This window comes from Schistocerca americana, chromosome 3 (assembly GCF_021461395.2).
Source record: "Schistocerca americana isolate TAMUIC-IGC-003095 chromosome 3, iqSchAmer2.1, whole genome shotgun sequence".
NCBI classification, from domain to species: domain Eukaryota; kingdom Metazoa; phylum Arthropoda; class Insecta; order Orthoptera; family Acrididae; genus Schistocerca; species Schistocerca americana.
In genome coordinates this window covers 923,251,318-923,273,193 of record NC_060121.1, presented here as the reverse complement: position 1 = coordinate 923,273,193, position 21,876 = coordinate 923,251,318, and the positions used below count along the sequence as shown (strand labels likewise).

Sequence of the window (21,876 nt, the reverse complement as noted above, 5' to 3'; positions counted from 1 at the left end):
TGAAACGTAGTGCTGCACACGGCAATGAAGAAACGCTGACACCACAACGAAAACATTAAAAATCACTACACCGAAGGGGTGGGGTGGGGGGGAGGTGAAAAGTAGAAAGAAGGTGTTTGGCAGGGAAAAGGGAGGAAGAAGGGAAGGGGGAGAGGAAGGGAGAGAGGGAGCCCTGTGGAGGGGGAGGGGGGGAAGATGGATGGATTAGATATAGTAGGAGGGGTAGATGGAAGGCACAAGGACATCATCCATGAGGGGGAGTTGGCGGAAGCAACCTTGGGTGAGGGTATGGAGAGTGTGGAGATGGAGACCAGGCAGGACACTGTGGTACCGATGCGGCAGCGGGGTGGGAGAGGATTGGGAAAACTAAAGGATGGGGGGGATCCAGTTTGCGGGAGATGTATAAAATCCGTATTCGTTCAAGAATCAGGAGGAGATTGGGGAAGGGAATCAGATCACAAAGGATCTGCGTGGGGAACGGGAGACAGATGCGATAAGCGAAGCGGAGTGCATGGCGCTCAAGGACTTGGAGGGATTTTTAGTAGGTGGGGGGGCGGGGGGGGGGGGCAGAGATCCAAGCGGGGTGGGCATAACGTAGGATGGGGCAGATGAGGGACTTATGAAGATATTAAAATATACAATGCATATTTTGTTTATATACCATGTAGTAACTTGGGTTAATGAAATTTGGTGTACTATGGGTGATTACATAAGCATCTTAATCCCCAGGTGTGCGCTCCTCAATCTCTTTTGAGTTATTTTATATATATTCTGGGTGAACACTGACAAAACTGCAGTGATGGATTCATGGCTGGAAATGGAGGAAGAAAGGTCCTATGAACGTGTCTGGAAATGTATCGTTGCCACAGTAGATGGCGTTGACGAATGAATGTTCCTCAGACCATGTGCCGTGCGTTTCTTGTGTGTTGTAGGCTGTGAGAGTGTTGAAGTATACTGTAAGTGGTAGAATGGTCCGGCATCCATGTCGGAAACAAGCCGAGGTGATGTATGTGCACGGCCAAGCAGATGGAAACGGTCGAGAGGCAGCACAGGTATACCATACCGAGTACCCTCACAGACACCAACCACATCACACAACATTTCAAACCTTGTCCGGGCGTTTGTGAGATCATGGGTCCTTTCAGATAGGGAGGCAGCGGGCTGTGCGCACACCCCATGTTGAGGACCATTGAGACGAACCCTGGCACAAGATCCATGCAAGGGCCCGCCAACATAGTGTAATGGCATGACGTATGCATTGCCTCCTGGGGGGGGGGGGGGGGGGGGGGGGGGAACTTCAAACATATGTTGTGAAGTGGATACAATGTCCTGTACTGTCTTCCGGGACGATTTGTCGTCGTTACTAGCACACCGTTCATTTCCAGAAACGTGTTTGTAAAATCTATATCGCTCGATCTTTAGTCACGAATCTGTCCCTCCAGTTTGTCAGTTTTATTTATATTCACCCTGTATCTTTTGTTTTGTCTACAAATGGTATCACGTCAATATACCGTATTCTAATACTAGTGTTTTGCCTGTGAGGATACTGAGAAATGACCCTAAATCATTATTCAACGTACGGTTTGTACTGTGATCTCTCTGTTAGAAGTTTTCGTATTTGTACCAAGCACCTGGCAGTAGGGCTCAATAAGCAGGAAAAAAGAGGAATATGTAGGCATAGGAGTGTCACTGACGCAATACATTCGGTTTTGAGTGGAACTGTCCTCAGATATAATTTGCTATTGAGCAGTAAGTAAATTACGAACACCATCTTCGTCAAGGTTTATGCTAAATGAAAAATGTACCAAGAAAATATTTACGTCTAATAAAAGTGTTGGGAGCAAGTTATCAATTTTGGAGTGGGCTTCATCATTTATTATACCGTTCCATTTAAATCCTTTCATAGTTACGGAAGTTAAAGAGATGAAATGAATGTGAACTGAAAGTAACGGACTAATTCACGGCGCTTCAGTGAAGAAGTTGATTTGTTTTTGAATGGCTGAGAGCGTAGAAATTTTAGAGCTTTTGAAAACGTTCGAAAGAAGCATGATACCGGAAATATTGTCAGTAATGTCACGACATTGAATGACGCCAGTACTGTTAAATCATCGAAAACAGTCTATTTTTAAAAGGAAAAATACTGATAAACCTTTTGTTAACAGTCGACATACTCCTCTAAGTTATTTACGGCGAGTGCCGGTCACGTCAAATTGTGTTTGCAAGAGAGCTGCTTCGAGGAACTCATTTTTTTGAAAGAGAGGTCTGAATCAGACCGTACACAGCGCTAGCCCTCGCTTTTCATTTACTTGTAGAGGTAAGCCCATCTCTACTTGCATTTTTTTATTTTGTTAACGGGGCTACATTAGTTGTAAATGGATCGATCGAAGTTTCTGTCTTGAACAGACAGTGATAAATCTTGTTGAAAGATTGTCGTGAGTCACTTCTGAAAAGTTCAGTCAGTACAGACTGTCTGTAGATCATCACAAACTATAACATTTCTACTTTAGTTTGCGAACAGTCACAAACAGTAGCATTTGTGCTGTTGTTTGTATCATCACTAACGGTAGCACATCTATTATACAAGGCTCGTCCAGAAAGTAAGTTCCGATCAGTAGCGGAATGGAAACTACATTGAAAATCAGAAATGTTTATTTGCGACAGTTGGCTCCACCTTCCAGCTACTTCTCTACATAGACGCCTCTCCAGCTAGGACGTCTGTCGCACCGTTGTGCTAACTTCCCAATACCCTCGTCATAGAAGGCAGCCGCCTATGCTTGCCGCCAATTCTCTATGCTCATCTATAGCTCGTTGTCTGTGCGAAAATGTTGTCTTCATAGCCAGTAGTTAATGTGAGCAGAGATGAAACACAGACGGAGCCAATTACGGGCTGTAGTGTGGGTGATCAAACACTTCCCATCGAAAACGCTGCAGGAGCACTTTCATTGGCCCTGCAGATTGCGACCGAGACTTGTCACGCAGTAGGAACTGTATGACAGTTCTGTAATGTGGGCTGCATAACATCGACGAAATCTCTCACCAGGACATCATAATTGTGGGGAGACACTATTTTCTACGCATCTTTATGTGCTCACCATGCGCTGAGAACTGAAAAGAGCGAAGTGATGCAATCGACAAGGGTACTAGAGACACTGTCGAACACATATGTGCAAAGATTTATTAGATTTTCACAGTGGTTTCCATTTCTTGACCGATCGGAACTTATTTTCCGAATATCCCCCGTAGTCTGTAAATCATGCTGATCGATACCATTTCTGCTACGCTTCGCGACCGCCACAATCGACAGCATTGCTACAGCAGTTTCTAAACCGTCACGAACCATAGCATTTCGACTGCATACTAAGTGAATTTTCACTCTGCAGCGGAGTGTGTGCCCATCTGAAACTTCTTGGCGGATTAAAACTGTCTGCCTGGACCAGGAGTGGAATCTGGAACCCCTGCCTATCACGGGGAAATACTGTACCAACTGAGTATTCAAGCAAAACCCAACCTCGCAGTTTCATTTTTGCCAGTACCTCATCTCCTACCTTCCTAACATCACAGTAGTTCTCCTACATATCTTGTGGACGAGGACTCCTGGTAGAAAGGTTACTGCGGAGGAGTGACATAGACACTGCCAGGTGGCTTATTTCCAGAATGAATTTTCACTCGTACGAGAAATTCTGTGAAGTTTATAGGATATGAGATATTTGATGGAAGTAAAACTAAGAAGGCTGGTCGTGATAAATAACTCAGTCGGTAGAGCACTTGCCCGCAAAAAGCAAAAGTTCCAGGTCTGAGCCCCGTTCCTTCACACAGTTTTAAACTACTAGTGAGCTTCAACTCTACTATAGTTTGTAAAGCATAACGAACGGTAGCATAAATATTTACGGCATTTCGAAAACGGCTATGTAAGGCGAAACTATCTGTGTTACTGAAATGAACTCTTGATAAGTGCTGTACGACTTACCACGAAGGAATTACCCGAATTTGGCTGAACTTGCTATCTGTGATGCACATATACAGAGAAATGAATGATTACAATTTCAGAAAAATTAGACGATTTATTTAAGAGAAAGAACTTTACAAACTGAGCAAGTCAATAACGTATTCTAATATGGATATGGTGTCTGTTCTTTGGGACATGTCTGAAGGAACAGACACCATATCCAAATAAGTGTATAGTTCTGGCAATACCGGCCATGACCTTGTTCTGTGCGTGTGCACACATATTACCCGAACTCTTACGGGACTTTGTAAGAATGTCTTCCACGAGTAATGAGAGCGTTGGGTAGGGACACTACGAATGTAGTGTGTGGACATATAAGGTGAGAATGTGGGTCTCGCGGGAGGCGTGCGCGCGGTAGTCCCTGCAGTCGCGCTATCCTCTGTGCCCACGGAGGATCAGATGAATAGAGAGTCTGCCATGTAAGCAGGAGATCCCGGATTCGAGTCCCGGTCGGGGCACACATTTTCACCCGTCCCCGTTGATATATATCAACGCCCCTCAGCAGCTGAAGGTATTAATATATAACGCGTTGGCCGACCTCTGGTCATTATGAAAACAGTTATTCGGCTTGCCATTGATTGACAGCGTAGTTGGAGGTCCTCCTGGGGGATATCGTGCCAAATTCAGTCCAAATGGCACCTTAGATGGTCAAAATCCCGAACTCGTTTTCGAAGTCCTGCCCTTAATGCTGCAAACGTTCTCAGTTGCGGAGACATCCGACGACCTCGCTAGCAAAGGTAAGGTTTGGTAAGTAGGAGACGAAACAGTAGAAACTCTCGCTGTCGGCGGTAGGTCATTATCTTGCTGAAATGTAAGTCAGAGGATGGTTTCCCACAGAGGGCAACAGAACGGGGAGTATAATATCGTCGTACAAGTCTTCGCTGGTCTTTGGAGTTCAGTTCGAAGCGAGACTCATCACTGAAGACAATTCTACTCCAGTAAATGAGATTGAAGGCCGTAGTCTCGTCTGGAGACGTCCTGAACAGCGATGAGCTACCAGCCTGACTGTCTTTCGCCCATTTTTTCTTCAATTGTAGTCGCCGGCCGTGGTGGCCGAGCGGTTCTAGGCACTTCAGTCCGGAACCGCGTGACTGCTACCGTCGCAGGTTCGAATCCTCCCTCGGGCTTGGGTGTGTGTGATGTCCTTAGGTTACACAAGCTGCGACATCGTCGCGAAAAAACAGTGACCCGTACATGCAATAAGTTTCCTTTAATTTTCGTCTATGGTCACAAACTTCTTGTTGACAGATTACCGCTTTCGGTCTTTAACGACTATCATCAGATCTGTTCATAAAAACAAAGTCCTAATGTACTGCAGCCATAGTGGCATCGTCAAATATTAAATGCTGTGCTGATTCCGCATTTAACATTTGACGATGCCACTATGGTTGCAGTACATTAGGGCTTTGTTTTTATGAAACGGATCTGATGATGGTCATTAAATACCGGAACCGGTAATGTGTCAACAAGAAGTTTGTGACCATAGACGTAAATTAAAGGAAACTTAAGTCCTTAGGTTAGTTAGGTTTAAGTTGTTCTAAGTTCTAGGGTACTGATGACCTCAGATGTTAAGTCTGTAACACCTCCGTTTTTATCTCGACCTGATCTGATCGAATAGCAGCCCAATATTTATTATTAACATGGCCTTGAACCTAATGGGGTTGGTAATCGGAATTGACTGCTACGGAAGTTGTTACTTTCCAGTTGTTCTCAAAACACAAAAAGGAGACAGCCACTGCCTTCGTCATACATATCTAATTACGGCTAATCTCAGCACAGGCTTTCTCCATTTTCCATTATCGTCACACGCTAATCCATCACTGCATCCAACACTGCAATCCAAGGTTAGGCCGGCGCGGTAGACGCGAAACTAAATATCGGAACTAGTAACGTCACTGATCACTTTTATAAAGATACTTCATCACTTTCGCAGTATTTATTTATTATTTATGGGTCTAACCACGGCGATGGTGACACCCTTCTCGGTTAAAAACCCTGTATTCCAATAATGGCCTCCACACTCACACCATTCCCGCCAACCACTATGGCGCATCTCGACACTCGCTCTCGCAACACGTCACAATCGATTGTTCGCCCTATCGACCTGTGCCGAGTGCAAAGTTATAGTAAGGGGCTACGGACCCCTTACAAGTCCCATAGTGCTCAGAGCCATTTGAACCATTTCTACAATTGTAGTCATTTGTTTGTCTGTACGTCTACATCACATCTACCGATTTCCGTCCCATTCGGATAATTCCTTAGTGGTGCGTATTTGTTTAGTGTATTATTGCCTGAGTAGAACAATTGTACTCTTTATTCGATAGTTCTCTTCACGCAACGGCAGCTTTCCTTTATTTAGTCGTTACGGAAAAAAATGTAATCCGTTGAGTCTAGCCGAGTTTTGGACTCGCCACTGAGGAAGGCTTTGTGTGACCTGTGGCTCGTCTCTTCCACAGCTGCTGCTGAAGCCAAAGTTCAGCTGCATCGAGAAAATCAAGACTATCGGCAGCACTTACATGCTGGCTTCGGGGCTGCGGCCTGGCAAGGAGGACGGCGGAGGGGTAAGTGCAGAGCCGCGTCGCGCCCCGCATCGCTGCTCTCGTCCGAGCGCCAACCGGTCCCCTCCACCCTCCACTCCTATCCTGGCAGTGGCTGCATTCCGCCTGTCCCTACTGTCACTACTTTCCTCCTCTTCAGGTTTCCTATCTCCACATAGAGGACCCTAAGCTTCCTACAATGACGAAATGGAAGAAAAAGAAAAATAAATGTCAATTCTTAGTTTTATCTGTTTGCAGCCAAATTAGTCTCACACGTTCTCGGCTCTGTAGCCAAGGCCGCTAAAGCATCCAGTTACTCTACTGGCCATTGAAATTGCTACACCACGAAGGTGACGTGCTACAGACGCGAAATTTAACCGACAGGAAGAAGATGCTGTGATATGCAAATGATTAGCTTTTCAGAGCATTCACACAAGGTTGGCACGGGTGGCGACACCTACAACGCGCTGACACGAGGAAAGTTTCCAACCGATTTCTCATACACAGACAGCAGTTGACCGGCGTTGCCTGGTGAAACGCTGTTATGGTGCCTCGTATAAGGAGGAGAAATGCGTGCCATCACGTTTCCGACTTGATAAAGGTCGGATTGCGGTTTTTCGTATCGCGACATTGCTGCTCGCGTTGGTTGAGATCCAATGACTGTTAGCAGAATATGGAATCGGTGGGTTCAGTAGGATAATACGGAACGCCGTGCTGGATCCCAAAGGCCTCGTATCACTAGCAGTCGAGGTGACAGGCATCTTATCCGCATGCGCAAGGCTGTAACGGATCGTGCAGCCACGTCTCGATCCCTGAGTCAACAGATGGGGACGTTTGCAAGACAACAACCATCTGCACGAACAGTTCGACGACGTTTGCAGCACCATGGACTATCAGCTCTGAGACCGTGCCTGCGGTTACCCTTGACGCTGCATCAAAGACAGGAGCGCCTGCGATGGTGTACTCAACGACGAACATGGGTGCACGAATGGCAAAACGTAATTTTTTAAGGTGAATCCAGGTTCTGTTTACAGCATCATGATGATCGCATCCGTGTTTGGCGACATCGCGGTGAACGCACATTGGAAGCATGTATTCGTCATCGCCATACTGGTGTATCATCCGTGGTGATGGTGTGGGGTGCCATTGGTTTCACGTCTCGGTCACCTCTTGTTCCCATTGACTGCACTTTGAACAGTGGACGTCACTTTCCAGATGTGTTACGACCCGTGGCTCTACCCTTCATTTGATCCCTGAGAAACCCTACATTTCAGCAGGATAATGCACGACCGCATGTTGCAGGTCCTGTACGGGCCTTTCTGGATACAGAAAATGTTTGACTGCTGCCCTAGCCAGCGCATTCTCCAGATCTCTCACCGATTGAAAACGTCTGGTCGATGGTGGCCAAGCAACTGGCTCATCACAATACGCCAGTCATTACTCTTGATCAACTGTGGTATCGTGTTGCAGCTGTATGGACAGCTGTACCTGTACACGCCATCCGAGCTCTGTTTGAGTCAATGCTCAAGCGTATCAAGGCCATTATTATGGCCTAGGTACTGATTTGTCAGGATCTATGCACCCAAATTGCGTGAAAATGTAATCACATGTCAGTTCTAGTATAATATATTTGTCCTATGAATATCCGTTTATCATCTGCATTTCTTGTTGGTGTAGCAATTCTAATGGCCAGTAGTGTAGTATACAGCTGGTGGAAGAAGTGTTCACCAACAGTATTCGGCTGGCAGTGGTAGATGTGGTGGCGTAAATTTCTTGATCACCAGACTTGGCACTAATGTCCTGGTTTAAATTTTCAATCTATCCGCAGTGTCTCGTGAATTGAGAGCATACAAGACTGATGATAGTGATAGTTCCATCGGGTGGGGACGTTTATGTCTGTCGTCCCCTTCGCGGTGTTCTTGATGAGGAAGATTTGCGCCACCCTCTCCCTCCTCTCGTTATCGCATAATATAAACATGACACGACACTGTTAAAAGATCACTTACGGTCATCCAGACACATCAGATAGACATAAGACACAGCACTCATAAGCGCAACGGAAGGAGCCATTGTCCGCAGAAAAAGAAAACATTTACGATTAGGTGAGAATAATTCCACACGAAACTTGTTTTTTACTGTCACTAAAACTGTAGACACTGACTGGCTTGTCCACACACAGCTCTCCCAAATTTCCTGGACTGAGGAAAAAGTGAAAAATTAGTGTGTTTACCGGAAACACACTTGAAATAATAAAGTGGTTGGACAATTCCAAAACAACAATGTTAGAAAACATACCGACAGGTGCTAAGGGACTCTCTTTGCGCTACCAGTTTCACTTTACAAGATCATCTGACAGCAGAGCTTCAAAAAATGTTCAACTGTGTGTGAAATCTTATGGGACTTAACTGCTAAGGTCATCAGTCCCTAAGCTTACACACTACTTAACCTACATTATCCTAAGGACAAACATACATACCCATGCCCGAGGGAGGACTCGAACCTCCGCCGGGACTAGCGGCACAGTCCATGACTGCAGCGCCTTAGACCGCTCGGCTAATACCCCGTGGAGCGGAGCTTCACCTTAGCGTATCTGTGTAAGTATGTCCATAATGATTTCCATAGTAACAGCGTCATAAATCTGCGTACTGGTTGTCTCCAGCACACTGGACTCGCATTCGGGACGACGACGGTTCAATCCCGTCTCCGGCCACCCTGATTTAGGTTTTCCGTGATTTCCCTAAATCGCTTCAGGCAAATGCCGGGATGGTTCCTTTGAAAGGGCACGGCCGATTTCCTTCCCCATCCTTCCCTCACCCGAGCTTGCGCTCCGTCTCTAATGACCTCGTTGTCGACGGGACGTTAAACACTAATCTCCTCCTCCTGGTTGTCTCCTCTTGCTGGAAAGCAGTTTTGTAAGCCTGCATAGAATATATGGTGCTGTATAACTCGATTGGTAAACAAAGAAAATAATTCGTCTTTAAATCGGTAATGGGGTACTTAAAATACAAGCGAAAAGAAGCATGCACGCGCTAATTAAACATTATGAATACAATAAAAATGAAAAAATAATGGTGAGTCCTAGTGAGGAGACTAAAGGCAAACAACCAGTGAAGAATGGAAGCAAAGTCTAACGAGACGAGAATATGACATGATTTGGATTCCTAATTTTCAAAAACGAGTGAATGACTTTTTTCATATTTTCACGGCGCAAAGATTGTTTCATAAAATTTCAGATGTGCAGCCATATAAATTAGACTTCTTCTAATATTTCGGCTGTATACCGTCCAGCCATCCTCAGAGTGAGCCGAGTTGACTGACGCTCCAGCACTTGCTCCGTCCTTTTAAACCCGCGGACCGCACCAATGAGCATGCGGCCACAGATACACAAGGCGCCAGAGACGCTGATCGGCGTCAAAGAGGTATGACATATGCATGGAATTAGATCTATGGCTGCCTATCGACATCACCGTGTGGATCGACCGCGCAGCCATAAATCTAACTGCGTACTGAAACAAATATGGCCTAAATTTTCGCGGGTGTCGATTGGTGGGTCTGATATCTCGCAAGTACGCTTTTTTCTTATTAAAATATGAGGTCAAGTTGGTAATGTTTAGTTATCAGTCATTTGGCATGCGTGAGAGATATACACTCCTGGAAATTGAAATAAGAACACCGTGAATTCATTGTCCCAGGAAGGGGAAACTTTATTGACACATTCCTGGGGTCAGATACATCACATGATCACACTGACAGAACCACAGGCACATAGACACAGGCAACAGAGCATGCACAATGTCGGCACTAGTACAGTGTATATCCACCTTTCGCAGCAATGCAGGCTGCTATTCTCCCATGGAGACGATCGTAGAGATGCTGGATGTAGTCCTGTGGAACGGCTTGCCATGCCATTTCCACCTGGCGCCTCAGTTGGACCAGCGTTCGTGCTGGACGTGCAGACCGCGTGAGACGACACTTCATCCAGTCCCAAACATGCTCAATGGGGGACAGATCCGGAGATCTTGCTGGCCAGGGTAGTTGACTTACACCTTCTAGAGCACGTTGGGTGGCACGGGATACATGCGGACGTGCATTGTCCTGTTGGAACAGCAAGTTCCCTAGCCGATCTAGGAATGGTAGAACGATGGGTTCGATGACGGTTTGGATGTACCGTGCACTATTCAGTGTCCCCTCGACGATCACCAGTGGTGTACGGCCAGTGTAGGAGATCGCTCCCCACACCATGATGCCGGGTGTTGGCCCTGTGTGCCTCGGTCGTATGCAGTCCTGATTGTGGCGCTCACCTGCACGGCGCCAAACACGCATACGACCATCATTGGCACCAAGGCAGAAGCGACTCTCATCGCTGAAGACGACACGTCTCCATTCGTCCCTCCATTCACGCCTGTCGCGACACCACTGGAGGCGGGCTGCACGATGTTGGGGCGTGAGCGGAAGACGGCCTAACGGTGTGCGGGACCGTAGCCCAGCTTCATGGAGACGGTTGCGAATGGTCCTCGCCGATACCCCAGGAGCAACAGTGTCCCTAATTTGCTGGGAAGTGGCGGTGCGGTCCCCTACGGCACTGCGTAGGATCCTACGGTCTTGGCGTGCATCCGTGCGTCGCTGCGGTCCGGTCCCAGGTCGACGGGCACGTGCACCTTCCGCCGACCACTGGCGACAATATCGATGTACTGTGGAGACCTCACGCCCCACGTGTTGAGCAATTCGGCGGTACGTCCACCCGGCCTCCCGCATGCCCACTATACGCCCTCGCTCAAAGTCCGTCAACTGCACATACGGTTCACGTCCACGCTGTCGCGGCATGCTACCAGTGTTAAAGACTGCGATGGAGCTCCGTATGCCACGGCAAACTGGCTGACACTGACGGCGGCGGTGCACAAATGCTGCGCAGCTAGCGCCATTCGACGGCCAACACCGCGGTTCCTGGTGTGTCCGCTGTGCCGTGCGTGTGATCATTGCTTGTACAGCCCTCTCGCAGTGTCCGGAGCAAGTATGGTGGGTCTGACACACCGGTGTCAATGTGTTCTTTTTTCCATTTCCAGGAGTGTATTACAAATTAATTATCCCTCGTGGTACCCTGAATGCAGTTGTGAGACACTTTACAAACAATCAGTGAGCGGCTGAGTGAAAGGTCACCTTTGGTGAAGAACGACAGCTCCTTCACTGTGATGTTGGTAGATACCGTCATTGTTCGCCACCTCGCCAGAGTCGGCTAGGTTATGGGTAGGCTGTTAGGCAGTGGATCACCTGGCGCTCTGTGCCTGTGAAAGTCCACAGAGCAAGGCGGCCAGTCAACCAGCGAATGTCAATCAGTGGGTGATGGATGAATGCAGCAGACGAGCGATGTAAGACTGATGATAACATTCGGAGGTTGTGTGTGCAGTCCCGATTAAACGTTTGGTCCCTCCTCTTATGCACCCTCTTTTCCACGAGTTTCTTCCATAGCTGGTCATAAATAAAGTTAATCTGTCTATGATATAAGAAGTGACTATCGTACAAACATTTGACTTTTGATTCCGTTTAAATCTAATGCGTCAAGGAGACCGAAATAACTTCAACGTTGAATGTCCTTGTAGAAAATCACTTATCATTTGGCATATAACATTTGTGTAATACATGTGCAGATAGTGACACCACGATTCAATAGTTCAAGGTCACAACTTTTACTATTTGGAAACTAAAACAAACAATAAAACCGAGCATTACATGCTCTCTTTGTATAAATGAGGCACGTAGTATTAAAATCAGCCAAGTCATTGAAGGCATGTTTTACAATATGGACAAAAAACCTCTAGTCACAAAACAAGGATGGCAACAAACGTTATTCTTTCATGAAACTTCCTGGCAGATTAAAACTGTGTGCCGGACCGATACTCGAACTCGGGACCATTCTTTCATAGTTACATCCTTAATGGTTTAATATTTGATGAAAAATGTTATTTAAAGGGAAGAAAACATTTTATTAGCTTTGTAATTACACCCTGGATACGAAAAAAAACACATTTACTGTAAGAAAATACACAGAAGTTACACACAAGCCAAGAATAAAGATATTCACAGCAGAGTCATGGAGCAGCACATAAATATAGACGTCAAGGAATTTTTTCTTTTCTTTTAACACTTCCTCCAAAAGAAAAAATCATGAAATTATTGCTTTGTCTCTTGCATGCCAATTTATGAACATAGAAAATTAAATCGAACTCGTTCAAGAGGTTTCGTCAAAATATCTGCCAACTGGTTGTGTCCATCAATGTCTTCCAAGAAAATCTCACCGTTCAGATATCTTTCACGAACATAGAAATGTCGGACCTCTATATGTTTAGAACGTCGATGATATTCTGGATTTTTTTGCCAACTTCAATGCACTAGCATTGTCAATGTAAAGAACTGGAGGCTGCCCCGACATTTCCACTAATTCTGATAGCAGACGACGTAACCAAACCAACTCTTTTGCTCCTTCACTAGCTGCAATTATTTCCGCCTCGGTTGTGGATGTGGCCACTACTTTCTGCAACTGACTTGTCCATGACACTGCACCACCTGAGTACTTTGCAAGAATTCCAGTTGTTGAGCGCCTTGTCCGGTTATCACCTGCGAAATCTGCATCAGCGTAAATCTTTAACTCTTCTTTTTTATTATATACAATTCCAAAATTTAAGGTCCCTTTCAAATACCGGAATATGCGCTTTACTCTATTCCAGTCTTCAGTGGTTGGTTTCTCCATAGCTCGAGCAGCTTTATTGACTGCAAAAGTGATGTCTGGACGAGTTGCTGTTGAAAGGTACATGAGACAACCAATTGCTTCACGGTAGGGTACAGATGACGAAACTTCTTCGTTTTGATTATTGTCCTCATGTCCAATAGGAGTTGAGATTGTATTGCATTCTGCCATTCGAAATCTTTGCAGAATTTCTTCTGTGTATTTCTCTTGACTTATCATTATTGCTCCATCTTCATATTGCTTTATTTTTATGCCAAGAAAATTGTCAAGACTGCCAGGTATTGTTTTCCTTAAGTGATTGAAGTTCTTCACTAATAGCTTGCATCCATTCTTCCTTCTCGTTTGACTGCAATATTTCTGAAAAACAGTCTGTATCTTTGTATCCAAGTGCATCAACTTTTGTTGCCATACAAAATTCACCACTTTCCATCCAGGTTGGTTTTCTTCGTTGTCTTTTATTCTTCTGTTTCTCTTCATTAGAAGATTCAGCAGCTTCTGCTTTTAGAAATTCTGTTAATTCTTTATTTTCTTCAGATTCACTCGACTCTTGACTTTCTCTAGAATCGAGAGTGCCAATTTTTTCTTGAGTTTGGCTTTCTCCAGAAGTGTACAGCCTAGGAGATTTACATTGGTCATCTTTAGATGAATTCGGATCATTAAATTCTTCCCGAGGGACTTCAAATTCAACATGATCACTATATAAATCACAAACAATTTCTGGCTTAAATTTTACATCGTGACTCAACACCTTTTTTCTTTTAGATGGAATCCAAACTCTGAACCCATCTTTGTCATTAACATATCCAACAAGTCGTCCAAAAACTGCCTTATCATCAAACTTGGAACGGAATTGTTTGTTAATGTGAACATAGCAGCCTGTACCAAAAATTCTGAGATGATAAAGTCGTCCTACTGGTCGATTAAACCATAGTTCATAAGGGGTTTTATTTTCAACTGAAGATTTTCCAGTACGATTTATTATGTAGACTGCTGTGTTACATGCCTCTGCCCACAACCCTTTAGGTAATTTACTCGGATTTAGTATTGACCGGGCAGCTTCAACAATGGTCCTATTTTCCCGTTCAGCTACACCATTTTGTTCAGGAGTGTAAGGAGGAGGAATCAGTAGCTCTATTCCCCTGTCTGCAAGCAGTTCACTGACATTCTTATTGTTAAATTCTTTGCCACCATCACATCTAAATTGTTTGACAACGTGTCCATTAGTTCGTGCTTCATTTAAAAACTGCTTAAGCACAGTACACACTTCACTTTTGTGTCTTAAAAAGAAAATTCTACGAAATTTACTAAAATCGTCTTTGAAACACACATAATAATGCTTGCCTCCAAAAGATTTCGTGCTCATTGGTCCATTTACATCCGCGTGGATTAATTCACCAGTACTGGTATCGCGAATTGTTCGTGTTTTGAATGGCAGCCTATGCATCTTTCCAACCGCACAGCCGTCACAAAATTCACTCTTGGCATCTTCCACATTAATGTTCATTCCTTTTAAAATATTCTTCACATGTTGTTTATTCTGATGACCAAACCTTTCATGGTACACTTGCAATGTTTCGGATGAAGTCATCAAGCTCATACGATTCATTTTTGCATTTCTAACAACAAGCATGTTCAACACATAAAGTCCATTTTTCACATAACCTGTCATAACAATATTGCCACTGACTTGTTTTCGAACACAGACATTATTATAACTAAAATTAGTACTGTAGCCTCTGCAGGCAATGGCTCTCACAGAGAACAGATTAGCACTTGCATCAGGGACGTATAAAACATTGTCCATTCTAGCATTGTACCATTTATTGTTTCGTCGGATTTGGATGTAAACTGTTCCTTGACCGTACGCACACATTTTTACATCTTGTTTTCCCAATGAAATTACTTGAGGAAAATCAAATTCACTATACGAAACAAAATACTGTTTGTTGGAGTGATATGATTTGTAGCGCCACTGTCGCAATACCATTTATTTGGGTCACTGTGATTACTGGTACACACACCCATAGCGTATGAAGTAAATGCAGCGTGTTCACTGTCTCGCTTCTTCTCTTTTCTTTTATTGCTGTCACGAGTGTTCTGTGGACACTCTGCTGCCCAGTGACCTAATTGTTTGCATTTATTACACGGAAACTTCTGTTTTAATTGTGACTTCGTCAGCTTTACTTGCTGATTACTTGTTTGCCGTTTTCTTGTTTTAGAAACGACAAAAGCTGCACTTCTATTAACGTCTTGTTCACGCAGTTCGATAGTACAGAGTTTTTCAATCAATAAATTCAAGCTTTGCTTTTCTGTCGGTATCGTATCCCAGAGATCCTTAAAATTGTCGTAGTCTTTTCCCAGTGTAGACAAAATTCGACCATTTAAGATTCTTTCAGATGGCGTATTTTCTTCATGTTTTGATAATTCATCGTTCAGGTCCACAAATAACTTTTGCAGTTTGGCCACATGTGCACTAATATCTTCCGATTCATCACGTTTAACACGGAAAAATGTTTCAATCAACATATTCAAACGCTGAGTACTGCTACGTTCAAATCGGGCGCGTAATTTGTCCCAGATTTCTTTAGCATTCTTGCACGTTAAGACGAGTTCTGCAACAGGTTTACTTAGCGCACTTGCTATAAGACTTGCTGCCTTTGCGTCGTCCTTGAGCCATTCCACATACGCTTCTTTTTATTCACTTGTCGCATCTTGCGGCAACTCTACACGTTCACGTGTACCGTTAATAATATCTCCTAGTCCATATGAACGTAGCACCATAGAAATATGCCATTTCCATTTGGCCCAGTCGTCAGGTCCTTCAAGCTTATCAATGCTGACCTTATAATCGCCGCTAGCAGTCATGTTTCTTTACAGACATACGATCATTTCAAATATTGTTTTAATTAAACTGTGTTGTTTGCCTTTACACGTGTACTGGGCCCATAACCTGATGAAAAATGTTATTTAAAGGCAAGAAAACATTTTATTAGCTTTGTAATTACACCCTGGATACGAAAAAAAACACATTTACTGTAAGAAAATACACAGAAGTTACACACAAGCCAAGAATAAAGATATTGACAGCAGAGTCATGGAGCAGCACATAAATATAGACGTCAAGGAATTTTTTCTTTTCTTTTAACAATATTTAAGTTCTGTTTTATGTGAAATCGGATTCATAATCAACCCTGTCTTTAGTTAATTTCAGTTTTGACTTGGCCATATTTGTTGCAATTTTATTTAATTTTATTCTGGTTTTATAAAACTGAATCTTTTTATTAAGTTACAAAAAATCTTTTAAATAAAGCAATTACAAGAAAACAAAGAAACATTGCAATTGCTTTTCTTTATAGCTAAAAAAATGCATTTTATCGTAAATACGGCAATGGCATATCAAGGAGGACATCCGAAAACTGAGTACCTTACAAAATAGGGTTTCTCTCCCTAAAAGCTTGTAGTTCGCTCATATCTTGAACACAACAAAAAGAAAATGATTTGCAAATAATCAGATATGTTATTAGAATCAGTCCACATACACTGAGTAATATTGTTGTTTTAAGTCTGCACGTTTGCTCTCACTTGCGTTAGAATATCAGAAATTTCACATGAACCACAGACGTAATGTACACTTAACAATACACGATAATGACAAAAGAACACCGTCAGTACGGAAATTTGTGAAAAAGTTTGATGTTGTCAATATAGAAATGAAATATCAGGACTTCAAAGAATATATAACATAAGGAATTATTAAGCCTACATATATGATCACATTGTTGCGTAATCTAACAACACAAGATTCGGTCCTAAATAAAAATGCTGTGATATGAAGACTGTTGCTCGTTGCTTGACAGCACTTTATAAATTCAATGCCTCTAACACCTGGCCACACAACCTAGAATACAGTGCTGTCTTACACGAAGAAATGTTCGATTTTGAAGCACATTCGTGTTTCATCTGATAGTGATATATTTATAATTTAAATTGATAACATGAGCTCATTTTCGAAAATATCATGACTTGGCTGGTTTTGATACTAGACACCTCATTTTTACTAGGAGACGGATGATGGCTGTACGCATTGCTAGAGATGGCCCTTCAAAATGTTTTTTGTCACCACATTATCCATGGTTGAATACCCTCAGTTTCACTTTTTGTGGAGTTACTCGGTTATTGCACAATACCCAACGAATTTAAAGAAACAGTCCATTGTGTACACGGCTTTTTGAAGCTGTTCTATTTGAAGCCAGCACTGTCTGTTTAATCAATATTGTGCCTAAAGTCATTTTGACCAGTACTTTCTTTGGCAGAAGAAAAGGTTCAAGCATAAATTAATATTTTACATCTTTAATTGGTGTCCTTCGCAAAATTAATTTTTTTTTGAAGTGGCTATTTACAGTTGTTTGATTGAATAGGATTATCAAGAATAAGACAATAAGGATGAATTTAAAAGTAAGAGCAACTTACTTTTCGTAAAAAATATAAAATTGTAAAAACAACTTGCTAATCCATGTCATCCGTACCTATTGTGCATATTGATGATTTTAATTTAGCGCCTGATCTAAAGACATCCCAGTTTGCAGTAGCTGGATACTTCTCAACATTCTACATACAGTTCATTCATTAAACATGAAACATAATAATTCAAATTAGATCATAGTTGCAGAGGGGAGTAAATTCTAGCTCACTGAGTTATATGTTGCAAGATTTCTTCAAAGTAGTTAGTCTTCTAACTAGATGGTTTACATCTTCGAGGAAATTTTGTCCGTACAGACAGAGTCTGCTGCTGATGTCGACCACTTCTTCAGTGCGCGTGTGTGTGCTGCACGAGGGTAATCCAGGAAGTAAAGGTCGATAAGGCGTTCCTGCTGCGCAGACTCGTATCAGGCTTCTACCCAAGTCGTGCGTTTCCTAGACCTCTTGTCTCGGTTTTGTGTGAGTGCCAGTGGAAACAAGTCGCTGTTATGCACTCTGTGATAGTTTACAATAAACTGTCTGATGAGAAAGTCAGCCGACCGTAAGGTCATAGCTGTTTTTCGTCTTTTGAATGGTCTCACTCTGCGAAAATGGTTCAAATGGCCCTAAGCACTGTGAGACTTAACATGTGAAGTCATCAGTCTCCTATACTTAGAACTACTTAAACCTAACTAACATAACGACATCACACACATCCACGCCCGAGGCAGGATTAGAATCTGCGACAGTAGCAGCAGCGACCTTCCGGACTGGAGCGTCTAGAACCGCTCGGCCACAGCTACCGCCTCTGCGAAAATCTGCCACCAGCTAAACGAAGAGTATCGTTATATGATAGTGAAGAGATGTGAAATGTTCACCAATGGACGGACAGACATGCGTAACGAAACTCGATCCAAACTTCTGTCACATACCACGGATGATTTGAAAAACTCCAAGTATTTCTCCTTATTTGCTCGACAAAACTTTCTGCGAACATCTTGACTATAGCGAAATTCGTACACAATATGTTTCCCGACGACGAAACGGCTCTGACAAAACGGGAAACACATTACTGGCCATTAAAATTGCTAAACCACGAAGATGACGTGCTACAGACGCGAAATTTCATCGTCAGGAAGAAGATGCTGTGATATGCAAATGATTAGCTTTTCAGAGCATTCACACAAGGTTGGCGCCGGTGGTGACAGCTACAACGTGCTGACGTGAGGAAAGCTTCCAACCGATTTCTCATACACAAACAGCAATTGACCGGCGTTGCCTGGTGAAACGTTTTTCTGATGCCTCGTGTAAGGAGGAGAAAGGCGTACCATCACGTTTCCAACATTGATAAAGGTCGTATTGTAGCCTCTAGCGAATGCGGTTTATCGTATCGCGACATTGATGCTCGCGTAGGTCGAGATCCAATGACTGTTAGTAGAATATGGAATCGGTGAGTTCAGGAGGGTAATACGGAACGCCGTGCTGGGTCCAAACGGCCTCGTATCACTAGCAGTCGAGATGACAGGCATCTTATCCGCATGCGCATGGCTGTAACGGATCGTGCAGCCACGTCTCGACACCTGAGTCAACAGATGGGAACGTTTGCAAGACAGCAATAATCTACACGAACAGCTCGACGACATTTGCAGCAGCGTGGACTATCAGTGGGAGACCATGGCTGCGGTTACCCTTGACGCTGCATCACAGACAGGGGCGCCTGCGATGGTGTACTCAACGACGAACCTGGGTGCACGAATGGCAAAACGTCATTTTTAGGATGAGTCCAGGTTCTGTTTACAGCATCATGATGGTCGCATCCGTGTTTGGCGACATCGCGGTGAACGCACATTGGAAGTGTGTATTCGTCATCGCCACACTGGCGTATCACCCGGCGTGATGTTATGGGGTGCCATTGGTTACACGTCTCGGTCACCTCTTGTTCGCATTGACGGCATTTTGAACAGTGGGCGTTACATTTCACGTGTCTTACGACCCGTGGCTCTACCCTTTACTCGATACCTGCGAAACCCTACATTTCAGCAGGATATGGCACGACCGCATGTTGCAGGTCCTGTACGGGCCTTTCTGGATATAGGGAATGTTCGACTGCTGCCCTGGCCAGCGCATTCTCCAGATCTCTCACCAACTGAAGACGTCTGGTCAGTGGTGGCCGAGCAACTGGCTCGTCACAATACGCCAGTCACTACTGTTGATGAACTGTGGTATCGTCTTGAAGCTGCATGGGCAGCTGTACCTGTACACGCCATCCAAGCTCTGTTTGACTCAATGCCCAGGCGTATCAAGGCCGTAATTACGGCCAGAGGTGGTTGTTCTGGGTACTGATTTCTTAGGATCTATCCACCCAAATTGCGTGTAAATGTAATCACATGTGTGTTCTAGTATAATATATTTGTCCAATGAATACCCGTTTACCATCTGCACGTCTTCTTGGTATAGCAATTTTAATGGTCAGTAGTGTAGCTGCAACACTTACATTTTCGAAAGAGTATCACGGAAATGGAAATGTTTTACTTGATCAAATTTTTACTGGTGGTGAGGAGTGTGTGACTCACTTCATCGTACTAAAGTGGAATCATCCGATTATAATCGAAAAACCAGTAAAAATGCGAAAAATTTCAAAATAACTCGTGTTCTCTCTGTCTCTCTCACTATATATATCCATCTATCTATCTGTCTCTATTCTGAGTGTTTTTTCCTAACGGATTTAATATGAAAAGACATTACGATTGGTATTGTGGCACAGCAAGAGAATCACGGCGAAGATTCCAAAATCATAGTTGCGAAATTCTTTCTATCGGTATTTTGCATTCTCACGAAAATTTCCGCCCTGACATTACTGCTGCAGCCGGAGGGCTCGCTGCTAATTTCGATGGGGAATTTTTGAGCCTCCTCTTTCCAATTTGCAAGATGCTTCTAGAGATTTTCGTTTTCTCGCGAAGGTCAGTGAGATGCGGGGTAGAAAATGGTTATGAAGTGATGCCGAGGTGGAGAATGCTCTGAAAAAACTTGAGGGACTGGCAGGAGTCGCCTACACCATGTTACCTCTAAAGCTCTTGGAGAGATAAGAGATACGCTCAAACAGAAGGAATGCTGCTACAGAGAAGTTAAATGAGTTTGTTTCGTATGTGAAGTGTTTTCGCTGTCAAAATAGGGTCTTGAATTTATTGAAGCTAAAGGATCTTTAGTTGCTGGATCACCCACGTGCTTGTGTGTATGTCTGTGTGTGTTGTTGTGTGTGTGTGTCATCGACAGTAACGCTAATGAGATTCTGTGTTCCGGCGCTGCGCCTTCGCCCCGCCGCGCCCACATTGCAGGACGAAGCCAAAGTAAGTGTGGAGGCACGCCAGTTGTCGTGCCCGTAGTCGCAGCTGTTTCTGCGTGTGTGCTGCCGCCTCCTCTCACCAGCGCCTTAATCACAGCTCGCGCCGCAGGCCGGGTGCCCGCTTCGCTTCGCGCAACGCTTTGCCGCTTTCGTCGTCGCAGCCGCCGACGCCGCCGCCGCCGCCGCCTCCGCTGCTGCCGCTGCTGCTACTGCTACTGCTGCCCTGTGACGTCACCGCTGAGCCGGAAATTAAACCGGTGAAACTCAAAGCGAGAGCCCGCACTGCGTGCCAATAATCCCAGCCGCGGAATCTGAGCGCCTCACTTTACATCTGCGTTCGACCGAAAAATGCCTCGCAGCGAAACTCGCGTTAGGCGGCCGTTCTTGTTCGCTTACTGGGCGCAACGGAACGCGAACTTTTGAAAAATCGGAATTAATTACCCATCGTTCAGTTCAGTGTTGCGGAAATCGAGGCGTGTTATCAGACCCAAGGGAAAACCATTAGTCGGGACGGTATTTCCCGATGAATTCGAATCGTCCGCTTGTCAAAGCCGCGCGAGATTCTTGTAATTCTACTGCAGGCCACAGCGCTAGTTCATCTCTCTATTGCAAAGAGAAGAGCCCCTTCTTAAGGGGGGTAGGACGTCAAACGGGCCGACTTGGAGCAGGAGAGGCACCACAGGACATTTTATTTTCTACTGTCTATACTTTTACAAATAAATTCATAAAACTTTGTCAGCATGACCAGGAAGGATTCAGGATTCACACTCATAGCAGTGGAAATGCAAAA

The 21,876-nt window shown here is 44.2% G+C and overlaps 1 protein-coding gene across 2 annotated transcripts in view; it reads left to right on the top strand.

Annotated features, from left to right (window-relative positions):
• Nucleotides 1-21,876, top strand: part of LOC124606332 (adenylate cyclase type 2) — a 338,520-nt gene that overhangs the window by 287,532 nt on the left and 29,112 nt on the right. Inside the window, exons 16-17 of one of the 2 annotated variants that reach the window (XM_047138314.1) lie at nucleotides 6,463-6,567; nucleotides 21,079-21,090. In XM_047138314.1, coding sequence (XP_046994270.1) covers nucleotides 6,463-6,567; nucleotides 21,079-21,090 — 117 coding nt within the window. The remainder of the gene's footprint in view (nucleotides 1-6,462; nucleotides 6,568-21,078; nucleotides 21,091-21,876) is intronic. The other variant, XM_047138315.1, reaches the window with a different exon arrangement.